Here is a 14,466-nt window from a genome sequence, read left to right as displayed (position 1 = left end):
CCTGTGTGGCTGAATTAGATGAAAGACTTGCCTTCCACCATGGAGACATGGAGTCTAATCAAGTGAAATGAGTTTTGAGATCCCAGCTCATTTCCTAGGGGAGATTGGTTCACATTACAAAATCACGACATCTCATTCATCACAACTGACGTGGTCTTTGCTCAGGAGAGGACCCCAACTGGGACTGAACCACCTGTCTTCTCTTGAAAGGGGGCACTTTATCCAAGTTAGAGTTGAAAGCCTTGGAGTGAGAAGGCTTGCCAGCTTCACCCGAGTGATCCATATATAACATGGAAGGCAACTTCAGTCTTAAAAGGGGCAGACGAGTTTAAGGAAGATTGGCGCTGGTACTTTTAGTGATGCCAAATATGAGTAATTATAATAGAGATGCTAAGGCATTGTGGTAGGGAGAGCCAAGACTGGGGCTCCCTCATCTTCATCACCTCAATTTTATTAAACGGAAGTGAGAAGGATCAACATTTCCATGCATCAGAGTTTAAAATGGCAAAGAAAGTGTCCTGCTTTCCAGGCTGATAAATGATCATCATCTCTTTCATTTCTTTCAGGGCATCGTTGTAACACCCCTGCTTCTGCTGCTTTTTGTGAGTATTTTGATGTTGTCTTTAATATCTTTTATTAAAAGCCACCTACAACCCATTAAGAGAGATCATTAGGAAAAAAAAATTGAAATTTGAACCCTTTTGCACCACTTTGCCTCACGTTTTGAACTGTTCCTCCAGTTGAACTGTACCAAATAATAACATGTAGACACAAAGAATCTCTGTATTCTCATGATCCACTGATTAGGCCTCTGACTCCTGGCTGAATCATTAATTATTACAAATTAATGACCTGTGATGCAGGGCACAAATATATATGTGCTCTTTATTTTTTTGCTGCTAAAACTAAAGTGATTGCTGGTGACCCAATGTTTGATAGAACCAGGGGACCAGAGGAAGCTTAGGTTCCATGGCTTGTAGCAACCGACTTCCTTACTTTGGGGAATACTGCCTCAGTTGTTTCATCTGTAGAATGGGAAACAGTGACACCTACCTCGTCTGTCTGCCAGGGATAATGAAATGTGCTCCAGAAATAAAAAAAGCTACTGATTAACTAAACAAAAATTGCTCTGAAAATAAGAAATGCTAATTAACTGTCATTTCTTTTGGCACTATGCATATGAGAAATTAGATGAAAGATTATAATAGAAATTAATGTTATCTCATGCTGAGAAAAGCATATGTAATCATGAATGATACCTACAATATTTTATGAACTGTGCATTTTTCATACACACATTTCCCAAATATAAATCACTCCACTCATCACTGAAATGGAGTTGGGGATCATTTCTGGGAGTGAAATGTAGCTGTTTGACTAGCACTATTTGTCAGTGAATTAAAACTATGGGGAAAATTTATTTAATTATAGTGTAATTACCCAAGTTGGAATTCAATTAGAGTAATAGTGTGAGGGACTTCATTTCTTACAAGCTGTGCAGGAAGTGGAGAGGAAGAGATGCCCTACTAAACAGTTGGATACTGCATCTTTCATGAAAGACATTACCTTCAAGTAATAAACCTCGCTTCCCCCATCCCTTCTGAAATGCTAGCTCCATGCTGACAAGGTTAAAAAGAGTCAAATCATCAGATCACTTCCCTCAGCATAACAAACCTCATTAATTTGGATTTCATCAGTTCAGAATTTGCAGTGAGTCACATTAATATCGAAATGAATATTGCTTTGCATTCATTCGGAAGAGAAAACTGGGCGTGTGCCTACCTGCTCACTAGATGTGAGGAATTAGGATCACCCCTCAGTGTTCTTCTAAGACCTTGGATCACGATTTGGGAGGAGCAGCCCTCAACAGGCACAGGATGCAGGCCAGCCTGAGACCACCACCTGCAGTGAGGTCGGAGGACAAGTAGAAAGCTGAGCATCTAATCCAATGCACAGTAAATGGCTTTGTAGTCTAGGTTTTCTCCATTGCAGAAGAGTAGCATCCCGTACTCATGTGATGCTTGTAAGACGAGCTGGGAAGAAGTCACAGCCACAACTGTGGGGCCGAGACCGAGGATAGCACTTTTGGGTATCTCGGGGTCTGGAATCTCTGGGACCTTGTTTCGGCTCATGACTACAGAACCAGATGAGTGTTTTTCTCCTTCTTCTGCCCATTTCCAGCCATAATGAGAAATGTTCTCAGCTCGTTAACATTATGACATCACACTGTTGCAAGCTTTCCCCTACTCTTAGACCCATAGGCTTGTGAGCTTTGGTTAGTTCAACGTTTTAAAATGATAGAGCTACAAGAATAGTTAAAGAGACTCCAAGACCCTCAACTTCAAAGTTTAATTCTTCCCTTCTGAGCTAGCTAACTAAGCTGTCCCAACAGGTTCTGTGACATCATCATACAACATCAATAGACACGTCTATGTTATATGACCTTAAATCACATGAACAGTATATAACATTTTTTGTCTGTGTAGGTGGTCATGCATTTTACAAACCAAGGTCATTGCTTAAACACTTGAATTGCCAGGCTTCATTTACCAAGTAGGACAAAAACCTGAGCAACTTAAATTGGAACACATTCCATAAAAGATGTAGTGTTTTTTATTAGCACCCCTGGTATGGGCTGAATCATGTCCTCCCATGATGGGAGGTTGAAGTTCTAACCCCTAGGACCTCAGAACGTGACTTTATTTGAAAATAGGGTCATTGCAGATATAATTATTTGAGATGAGGTCACACTGGCACAGGGTGGACCCTTAATCCAATATTGGTGTCTTTACAAGAAGCAGAGTCCAACAGAGGGAGAACACCACGTCATGATGAGACAGAGGTTAGAGTGATGCACATACAAGCCAACGAACAGCAAGGACTGCTGGCAGATGTCACAGCTGGAAGAGACAAGAGGGATTCTCCCCTGTAGATTTCAGAGGGAGCATGCTCTTGCTTCCAGAACTGTGAAACAATAAATCTCCGTTGTTTTAAGCCATCCAGTTTGTGATATTTTGTTAGAGAAGCTGAGGAAACAAATACAGCCCTTGCAAAGTGAATTGTGTCACCTTTTTACTGATGAAATCTCAGTTCTCTGTATTCTTGAGCTCTTAGAATGTTCCACCTCACCATCTTGCTCCAACTGAAACCTGTCCTCTGACTCATGTTTCTGCTGCAGGTGCCTTTCATATCACTGAGCCTTGAAATGGGGTAAGGTGTCTTTCTTGCACCTCATTACCAATTCCAGATCATTTCCCATGCCTTCTCCACAAAATATTCTCATTCCTTTGAAGGTTAGGCCAATATGCCTATACTGCCTGCTACCACTCCTTGCTATAATTATCAGTAGAACCCCAGGTCACTCTCTAGGAGTCCAAAAAAATATTAGTACCTTCCCTTGTCTTCTTTTTAATAGTACACTTGGATTAATTCCTGGTGCTTTTCTTTTCTTTTTTTTTTTTTAATTTTTTTTTTAACGTTTTTATTTATTTTTGAGACAGGGAGAGACAGAGCATGAACAGGGGAGGGTCAGAGAGAGGGAGACACAGAATCTGAAACAGGCTCCAGGCTCTGAGCTGTCAGCACAGAGCCCGACGTGGGGCTCGAACTCACGGATCGCAAGATCATGACCTGAGCTGAAGTCGGCCGCTCAACCAACTGAGCCACCCAGGCGCCCCTCCTGGTGCTTTTCAATATTCACATAATTGATCCCTCCTAATACTCTGGCCTCTAAATTCTTGACCTCTTCTCCAGTAAGATTGCCTTCCACTTCATCTCAGCCAATCACCCCTATAGTCACACCCTTGACTTTGTTACTGCCAGTAATGGCATCCTTCCATACTCCTATTTTCAAATGTTTTCTCTTACCAATAGCTCCTGTCTTTGTGACCTACTCCCCAAATTAAAATCTTTTCAGACCTGCTAGAATGGCCAGTTTATTTACCTTATCGCCTTAGCAAAGCCTCTAACATACTCTCCCCTCACTCCCATCCCCTCACACCCCATCTTACCTAGCCTAGATCTCCTGGTCTGTCATTATGATTACTTTTTTGTGTATACCATCGACAACCTTGCTCATCTTTTACTGCTTTATATTTGCATGGCAAAGTGCCAGGCCTGCTAATACCCAACCCTATACCTTTTCTGCATATGTACCTGAACATGCCTGGAACACACGCTACCATGCTGACTGGTCTCATTTGAAATTCATGACCACTAACTGTGAGCCTGGTGATCATACTTACCTTCCCCTAATTAATCCTCATTCCCACTCTCTAGAGAGTCATTTCATACCTTCTCCTTGCTTCTCAAATCTCCAGTGCCTCTTCTCCTTTTTCATCTCAACTGATGCAGAAAAGAAACTAGCTGATGAGGAAATTAGAAGCAATCAGAAATTTTACAAGATCCCACCAACCTGCATCTACATTCTTTGTCTTTTCTCCTATTTCTGCAGATAAACTGTCTTTGCCCTCATCTAAGGCCAGTCGCTCCTGTTGTGTTATCTCTTATTGGCTACTTAACAATACAACTCAAAACAATTTCCTTCTTTGTCCTTTATTACCAAATTTTCTATCACTGGATCGTTTCTGTTAACATATAAGTATTCTGTAATATTACATATCTTAAAAATTAAATCTCATCTTATCATGCCTACATTCCATTTCTGTCCTTTGTTTTATAGAAAAATTACTCAAAGTTATTTAAACTTATTCATCACTGATTCAGTAATAAGTATTGAATTCTTCCTATATGCAAGGTGCTTTCCTGGGTACCAAAGATATAGCAATGAGCAAAAAGATACATCTTTGCTGTTGTGGAGGTTATATACTAGTGGAAAGAAACTACCAACAAATAAGTGAAAATACAATATATGAGTGATACATACTAAAGAGAAAAATAAAAGGAAGGAGAGGAAGAGAGAAGGAGGAAGTGCCAGAATGGGTTGGGGGAATTGCTGTTTTCAATAGGGAGGTCACGGTGGGACTTACTAAGAAAATGATATTTGAGGAAAGGCCTAGAGTGTTCCAGGTGGAGGGAACAACAAGTGGAAAAGTCCTGAGAGCATATATGGTGTCCTAAGGAACAGCAAGTGGGCCAGTGTGGCTGGAATGCAGTGAGCAAGGAGGAGAGTAGATAGAGATGAAGTCAGAGCCATGACAGGGGCCAAATGATGTAGGTCCTTGAAGTCCTTTGTTAAGGAGTTTTAATTTTAATTTGAGAGAGATACAAAACCATTGAAAACGTTCTGATCACAAGAGTAGCATGTTCTGACATACCTTTTCAAAGGATGATTCTGGATGCTGGATTGAGAATAGATCGTCAGGAGATAAAGGTGGAGACAGGAAGACCAATTAGAAAGCTAGTACAATATCATGGCAAGAGACAGTTTAGCTTGGACCAAGGTGGTTGAGTAAATGGTGGAAAGTAGTTGGAAGTAGATCTTGAAAGACCTGAAAGATTGAATGAAGGTTATGAGGACACAGAAGAGTCAAGGATAACTAAGTCCATGCAATTGGAGGGGTGGAGTTACTGTAGAGAAGAAAGAGAAGGCTGTAGGGCTGGGCAAGTTGAAGGAACTCATAAAGAGCTCAGTCTTGCACATGTTTGGATTAAGATGCCGTTGAGACATCAAAGTAGAGAAATCAAGTAAGCAGTTGACTATATGGGTCTGGGATTCAGGGCAGAAGTCTGGATAAGAGATACACTTTTGGGAGAAGTCAACATAGAGATGGATTTGAAGTTAGACAGAATGAGATTACCAAGAGAGGATAGAGAAGGTATTAGTGGACTGAGTTCTGAGGCATTCTAATAATAAGTCAGCAAAGACCACCAAGGATATCCAGTTTGCTTAGGAAGAACACCAAGAGATTTTTGTGTCCTAGAAGCTAGTAGAGAATGTGTTTCAAAAAGGGAGAGAGTGGTCAACTACTTCAAATGGTGGTAATAGTTTAGAGAATGTGTTTCAAAAAAGGAGAGAGTGGTCAACTACTTCAAATGGTGGTAATAGTTCAGATACAATGAAGTCTGAGAATCAGCCATTGGTTTTAGCAAGATGGAGGTCACTGGGGACCCTAACAAGAGCTATTTCAGCAGAAATGTGGAGGTAAATGCCTAATTAAAGTCAGTTCAAGAATGAATGAAAAAGAGTTAAAGGCAGTGATAATCGCCAACTCTTTTGAGGAATTCTGCTATAAAGGATGCAGAAAATGGGGCAGCAACAAAGTTAATGTAGGATCTGTTTCTAAGTTGGCAAAATTATTAGGATATTTGCATTGATATTAATTCAGCTAGAGAAGAAACAATTCAGACAGAAAAAAGAAGGGTGAATTTGTGGACACATGTCCTTGAATAGGAGAAAGAGGGTGAACTCTAGTGCACAAAGGGAGAGGGTGGCCCCCTAAGCACAGATAGTTTATCCATAGTAGTAGGAGGGAAGCCATGGTATAAGGGCAAATACGCAAGTAAATTGGTTCCTGTAACTATAGGAGCTTGTATACATTTTCTTATTATTGTTTATATTTTCCCAGTGAAATGGCAAGTGAAGCTAGGGGTAGAGGACCAAAAAAAAGCAAACAAGTATTGGAGATTTGGTGAAAGAGGCCAAGATTTGAAATAGTTATGTGGGAGATTGAATGGAATGGGCACACATAATGCGATGCTCTAGCCGCACCAAGAACCATCTTGAGTCTTTACACTTGGCTTTAACTCAGCCTGGATTTTCCCCTCAGATCTCCACATGGCTCTCTCCTTCACTTTCATCTCTGGTCTCTAATAAAATGTCATTTTAGGAGACAGCCCTTTCCTAACTACTTCATATGGAACAATATACCCTCTCTCCGCCAATACCTCCCCACCTACCATACTTAATTGTTCCATTTAGCATTTATGATCACATGATATTTTAATCATTTGTCAGTTTGTTTATTATCTGTTTTCCCCAACTAGAACATGAGCATCACAGAGGAGCAGGGACTTTATCTGTTTTGATCACTACTGTAACCCCAATGCCCAAAATAGTGCCTGTCTATGGAAGCCACTCAAAAATATTTTTTGAGGGGTGCCTGGGTGGTTCAGTGGTTAAACCTCCGACTCTTGATTTCAGCTTAGGTCAAGATCTCATGGTTAAGATCTCATAGTCAAGAAATCAAGCTCCCTGGCAGGCTGTCTCTCCCTCTCTCTCTCTGCCCGTCTCCCCCTCCCCCTAACTTTCTATCTCTCTCAAAAAATAAAAATGAATTTTTAAAAAATTTTTAAAAATATTTTTGAATGGATGGTTGGTAAAGGAAGGCTGTTTCTGTACTCACAACACATTACCAGTTTATCATAAATGATATTATAAAGAATACAAATGAAAAGTCAGATGCAGAGGTACATAGAGCAAGGTCTAGAAGGGTCCCAAATGCAGGATCTTCTGTCCCTATAGAGTTTGGGGTATACTAACCCCCTACATGTGGATACATTCACCAATGCAGGAACTCTCTGAACCCTCTGTGCCAGGAACTGGGGACAAAAAAAGCAAATATTATAGTAAAAGCTGTTCCCATCACTGCTATGACTCAGGAAGTTACAAGGTTTTAGAAGCTCTATGCCAGGAGGAAGACCGAACTTATATTTCTTTTTCTTTCTTTTTTTTTTTTATTTTTTAAACATTAATTCATTTTTGAGAGAGAGAGAGAGCACACAAGGGAGGGGCAGAGAGAGGGGGAGACACAGAATATGAAGCAGGCTCCAGGCTCTGAGTTGTCAGCACAGAGCCCAACACGGGGCTTGAATTCATGGACCACGAGATCATGACCTGAGCCGAAGTTGAATGCTTAACCAACTGAGCTACCCAGGCGCCCCCCCTGAACTTATATTTCTTACTGTATCACATCTCAGTTGGACAGATGGATGAATGCATCTGTCCCAAGAGTTGGGTTAGGGCTACCTTTAAGACTGGTATTTCCTTCCCTGTTACATGCTCCACCTTTAGGCACACATTCCTTTGTTATAAAGCCATTTTTGAAGGGACTGGCTTCATTTTCCCTCACAGTCTGTGTGTGGAAAGGTAGCATGGTATGTATGGTGAGAAGGCATAAAATTTTGGTTTGGTTTGCAGCCAGTTTGTTGTGTAGCAGTGGATTCTCCCTAATCCTTCTCAGCCTCAGTTTTTTTCCTCTGTAAAATGAGGATTATGAAGATTATGATAAGCTGAAATGAGTTAATTTATGTGAAAGTGTGCTGTAAGCTATAAAGAACCATGCAAGTGCTAATTATTTACATGTGACGCTTTAGAAAGGAAAATAGAAAATAATTCCAGGAAGGATGTCAAGGTTCTGCAGAAGCACTTATCTGAGATGTAGCAACAATCCAACTTGCCCAGACCTTAATGGTGGGCAGTCTTAAAACTTAAACCTTTAAGATTCTGTAGTCATTTATAGTCTATAATTTTATAATCTTACATGTAAATAAATCCATTGTTTACTGTGGCTGACAGTGAGAGCGATAAAACTTTCCCTGAAATATTACCATTTGTTTGCTTCTAAGATTCGAAGTGTTTTGATATATACTACCTCAATTCTCTTGATAATATACCTCTGATATTGGCAGGGGCAGAAATTATTGTCTTTATGTTATCAGTTGTTATGTACCAGTCCCTGGGGTTCCTATTGTAAGGACAAATTAAGCCTTGCCCAGCTTTCAAAACTGCACTTATACTTGTATTACTTGGAACATTCCATCTTAATTTTCCTTACAAAACAATGTTACAAGTAGTTAAGCATCCGCTGGATTTTAAGTTCTCCTAGGCTAGGAACAAGGCATGCCTTATTCATTACCTTGCCCCCAGTGCCAAATATTCAATAAATATTTCTTGGAAGGAGCAAAATAGAAAGGTGGGTGAGTAATGAATGATTAGATCAGTTCAGATGGTAAATGGATGGTTAGAAGGTGAGGGTCTCAGCCTGATGCATAAAGTCTTACCTTGTATTTGCTCCAAAAAAGAATTTATAGTTTTTTTTTTTTGTTATTTTTTTTAACGTTTATTTATTATTGAGAGACAGAGAGACATAGCATGAGCACGGGAGGGGCAGAGAGAGGGGGAGACACAGAACCCAAAGCAGGCTCCAGACTCCGAGCTGTCAGCACAGAGCCTGACATGGGGCTTGAACCCATGGACTGTGAGATCATGACCTGAGCCGAAGTCAGATGCTTACCTGACTGAGCCACCCAGGCGCTCCTATAGTGTTTTTTTTTTTTTTTTTTTTTCAGTAGTATTAAGCAAAACATCCATGGTTGTATTCAGTGTGTGAATGCCTGCTGTGCACTGTGAATATTACAAAGCTCAATCTGATATGGATCTTTCTCTCAAAGAATTTATGTGTTCATAGAGGAAATAGAATACATTCATAGATAATTAAAATCCAAGCCCGAAATTGTAAGTATCACAAGTATCAAAATATTTCAAAGGAGATTACTAAAATAGAAAACATTTCATTTAATAGAAGAAGTGAGAAGCGGGGGTTACAATGAATTTTGTTCTGGATGAAAACTTTTAATTTGAGGAAAAAGAGAAGGTAGATGGAAACTCAAAGGATCTCCTGCTTACTTCATATTTTCTCATATGCATGGTGCTGATTCTCTGTTGTGTCTAACGTCACTTAAAAACTTGCATGTCTTTCCTTTCCTTGATATGGTTATTTACCAGCCATTATTATAGTCTTTGTTCAGCAGCAAATAATAGAGAATACTGAAGGAGAGAGAATTTTAAGCCTGGAACTGTAGTGTGGTAGTTAAGACGAAAAGAGACTGTAGGGCTGAGTTCAGCATTTAGGTGGTAAGATCAGGCAGCCAGTTTGAAGCCCACATGTACCATACTGGGACAGCCCATCAGGTGACGTGAAGCCCCTGCTTCTATGGACCTGTGTTCCCCTCCAGCCTCCTTAGCTGCTGCCCCACATCTGCTTCCCAACCACATCTTGTTTATTCTGAGGAGTGAAAGGAAACAATGTTTAAACTTCTTTGTTACTCCCTGTTAAAGTTAAGACAAAGGTCAGGGATAACTGTATTCACACCATAGAACAGCTCTGTCTAATTTACTGCGGTTGTGATCTAAGGACACCATATATTGGAGACCATATTCACGGTCTCAAACTCCATAATTCTGTAGAACACCAATTTATTTAAATAAGTTTATGCTTGGCAGGGGAAGGTCAGTAACACTTTAGGCTTGTGCGGTTAAAACAGCAGACCAAGGCCTCACTTCCACCATAGCCATAAAGGTCATTGAACATCTAGGTCTCTGGAAACATTTGGAGTCCAAACTTTGACCACTTCTGAAAGTCATGTCCTCAGAGTTATAGATCAGACCATCTTCATATGTGGGGATGGTCAATTCAATACTTTAGGATGTTTGATAAACATTCGTCTACACCCTTACCCATTCGATAGCATGTAAGCAACCCCTTAAGTAAGTGAAACGCCACCAGTGCTGCTGTTATCTCAACTGAGTTGATATGACTTGATTTCTTGGGGATCCAGCCTCTGTTCAAGCAAATATTTATAAGGCATTATGATAGTTAGACATATGCATACATGCACCCACACACACATAAACAGATGTACACTCACATGCATGCACACCACGTTCTGTTTCTGAGCTCCCTATACGTCCCATTGATGTGACTGTCTTCTGTTACTTCCCATGTCAATGGTTCTTAAATCCAATAGCCTTTAATTCCCACAGCACTGTATAAGAAACCTTGTTTTTCCAGGAGGAGAGGGGGAAACGGGAGGAGAGGTAGAATAATTTTTTTTAAGTTTCTTTATTTATTTTAAGAGAGAGAGAGAGAGAGAGCAAGCAGGGGAGGGGCAGAGAGAAAGGGAGAAAGAGAATCCCAAGCAGGCACTGTCAGTGCAGAGCCCGATGCGGGGCTCGAACCCACAAACCGTAAGATCGTAACCTGAGTCATAACCAAGAGCCAGCCACTTAACCAACTGAGCCACCCAAGTACCCCGAGGTAGAATAATTTTTAACAAGTATTTATAATACGTACTTCATAAAGAATCCCACGGCTACCTTTCAATGTATTATCCTCACTTTATATGAGAAAACTTAGGTTCAAAGAGGTTTTGCAATTGACTTGAGACTCTACAAGTAGTAAAGAACATCAGGTGCTTTCAGCCAGGCGCTGTGCCCCCTTGCACGTGCCTTTCCAAGTTGTGCTCACAAAGCATGCCTCCTAGGAGACACCTCTTATTTTAAGACCTGTTATCACCATCGATGATTATCTCTGGAACATGTGTATCTTAGGTAACATAGGAAAGACAAAAAAGAATAAGGCATAGTTATTGCGTTGAAGGAACTTAAAGCTTATTTGGGTAAACAAGAATAAATTAGAACATGGGAGAGATTTAGAGGAAAACTCTAACTGCTAACGTACCTGGTTCAGACTACATGGTGCAAGAGTTCGTGTACGAGGCGGGCCCAGCATGGGAGAGACAGATTGAGTGGCAACTTTCAAAGCTACAGTCCTCATTAGTTGCCCTTGTAATTGGCCATCTGTGATAGAAAATTATTCCACTTTTAATCCCATCAATATAAACAGAAACAGTGAATACAGCCATTAGTGTCATGTACAATAGTCTGATTACATTTTGTAATATGTTCCCAAAGATGGGTTGTGTATTTGACGGTCACACACGTGTGATGCGTAAAGTGACAAAACGTGAAGCACTTAAAGAGCAACTGTCCATTTGATTGCCCCAGTCGTTCACGTTGAGCCAGTCTTCCTACCTTGTGCCCAAGTGTTCCGAAAGCAGCTGAAGACAAATCTCCTCCTGAACCTGAGAGTAGCTCATCTTTGGGCTGTGTGTGGAAATCCCTCAGAAGTCGTTCTCACACAGAGAGGATTTTGTAAAGCAAAATCATCTGTGGGATCTCTTGTAAATGCTCATGCCAGCACTTCCCTCTCCCCTCTGATCTCGCTGAACCATAATGGGTCGGGGGAGTGCCTGGCAAGCTATTTCCAAATGCTCTAGAGGTGACACTGATAAACCTCTCTCCCTTTCCAGGATCAGTGACCCAGAGAGGCCACTGCCACTGCTGGTCTGGGACTTCTCAGACTTAACTGAAGCCAGGCAGGGACACCGGATGACCGCAGCACTGCCTTAGCCAGGCTTTCCCCTTGCCCCTTGGTTCCCTCTCCAACAGCAGCTGCCGCTGCTTGTGCTCCCCGAGCAGGTGGGGTCTGGCCAGAGTGAAAGGGAACAGCTCCCTTAGGCCACTCCTGCCTTTTGGTCCCCCGGCTTAGGGCACTCTTCTGGGGGAACTTAGATGTTTACTCCACTTGAGGGACTATTTAGCAACAATGGGCTCTTTGGTTCCCTAACCAAATAGACTGACAAGACCAAATTCTGTGGCCAAATTAGGAGCAAAGTTTGTTCCCAGATGCCTCTGAGTATCTCTCCCTCCAGCCTTCCATGTCCTGATAGCTCATTTCCCCACAGCCAATTTGCAGTTCCTTTAGGCACGTTTCACTGAACATCCTGTGTGGTTTGAGTAACCAGAATTTACAATTGTACACAGTTTCCATCAGTGATTGGAAGGTAATCTTTTCATCTTATGTTTTAAATTAGCATATAATAAAAAGATATGTTTTACATAATTTATCTTTAAAAAATTATTAAAAGCCTATTTTGTTCATTACTTCTCAAAGAAAAATACCATGCATCTAGATATAAAAAGGCTCATTTCCTCTACTAAGTATGTACTTTCCAGACAGTAACCCAATTTTAGTTTTATGCATGCAGCTGAATCACAATTAACAATCATATTTTAATTTTGATAAAAATCATGGCCATTTTTACGTTGAGCCCATCAGCTGGTATACATTTAAGTCCTTGATTTTGTGTAAGTCATCAATGTAGTTTGCAGGTTTCTCTGTGAGAGAAGGGGCAGCAGTTGAATGAAAGAAAGGCTAAACTATAGTTTCTGGGGAAAGATGGAAATCTCAAAGGATTTGGGGGACTGGGGCCTGGGGACACTCTCCCTTCTTCTGTTTGGATGTTTGTCTTTGTGATGGGAAGGACACCGGTATTTATGAGGGTGTCTGTGTAGAGGCACAAGAAAGGAGAGCCACTAGTAAGTGACCCCCTTGCCCCCTCCCCAGGATTGGGTTCTGCAGGCCATGGCGGAGGGTGGAAATTGGGCAGGAAGTGAACAAACACCGCTCCCTATCCGAAGTGGCTTTGTCCCGCTTTTCTCACAGAAGAGATTTACCCTTCACCGTTCTACAGTATAAACTGTAAATATCTGTTCTTATATTTTCCCTGAATGCAGTGCTAATGAAAGCAAAGACCAATCATCAGGGGTGAATTATTTAATACAATAATGTTTTAATAGCCGAGAAGAGACACAAATAGTAGAGACGCCAGTGGCTAATGGATTTCCCTGGTAGGAGATAAAAGGCTGATTACACAGCAGAGCAAGTGAAGACCTGGTGCATTAATGACAATTTACAGGTCAGCTCACTTACAGAAGTGATTGAAAACACACCATCTGTTTTCTAACTGTAGGTTGATAACTCTGATTTTACAGACGCTCAGCGTCTCCATCAAGAATTGTTACTCATTTGTCTCTCTGAGCCTTGTTTGGCCCCACAATATTTTACTGGCTGAACCCCCAGATTCTTTCCAAATCAGTTTCTAAATTGAATGGATTGATAACTGTCAACCCTGGTTCCATTCAGCCTTTCTCTGCCAGGTTATATAATAAAGCCCTAATGCCCTAAGACAGCCATTGTATATATTGGATTAACTCTTTCTGATGCATTTACTCAGATACTATTTAGGTACCATCCTTAAGAGAGTTGAGAAAATAGTCACTCAAATAATCTCCTGTGTTCTGTAGTTCAGATCTGGAACCCCAGATGAGAAAGACTGTATCATCAATTACTGCTTCCCAAGTTTCTCCCACCTCTCTTTTTGTTTCTCCTTCTCCCTCTTCTTGCTTCTGCCTGCCTTCCAGTTCCCCATCTCCATGTAGGCACCACACACACACACACATACACACACACACCCTCCCTGTCTTTCTCTCACAAGGGCAAAAAAGGGGGATCCCAGGTTTGGCTTCTACCCCTGCCCCCTTCCCCATTTCACTGCTCTGTATCTTCTGTAATAAATATGCAGCAGAGTGCAAGAATGACGTGTGAGGGCTGTGGAGTGACACTTCCAGGTTTAGGTCATGGCTCTGGCACTCTCTAGCTAGTGACCTTGTCTAAGTCCAACTGTTCTGTGCCACTGTTGGCTTATATGAAAATGGCGGTACTAGTAAGACCTGCCTGAAGGAGATGCTGTGAGAATTAAATTATTTGGCATACATTAAGCATTTAGAGCAGTGTCTGGCACATAGAAAGTCTACAAGTAAAATTGCCATTATTGTAATTATAGGAGATTGTTGGGAGGCCAGGCAATGTGATCCTCTTCTTG

The 14,466-nt window shown here is 41.2% G+C and overlaps 1 protein-coding gene across 2 annotated transcripts in view; it reads left to right on the top strand.

Annotated features, from left to right (window-relative positions):
* SLC10A7 (solute carrier family 10 member 7) overlaps nt 1-14,466 on the top strand; it is a 250,997-nt gene that overhangs the window by 179,853 nt on the left and 56,678 nt on the right. For both annotated transcript variants that reach the window (XM_060654029.3, XM_060654028.3), the window contains one exon: nt 567-602. In XM_060654029.3, the coding sequence (XP_060510012.1) occupies nt 567-602 (36 nt within the window). The remainder of the gene's footprint in view (nt 1-566; nt 603-14,466) is intronic.

This window comes from Panthera onca, chromosome B1, assembly GCF_046562875.1.
Source record: "Panthera onca isolate mPanOnc1 chromosome B1, mPanOnc1 haplotype 2, whole genome shotgun sequence".
In the NCBI taxonomy this organism is placed as follows: domain Eukaryota; kingdom Metazoa; phylum Chordata; class Mammalia; order Carnivora; family Felidae; genus Panthera; species Panthera onca.
Note: the sequence above shows the minus strand (reverse complement) of the source record. Positions and strands in the feature narration are given on the sequence as shown.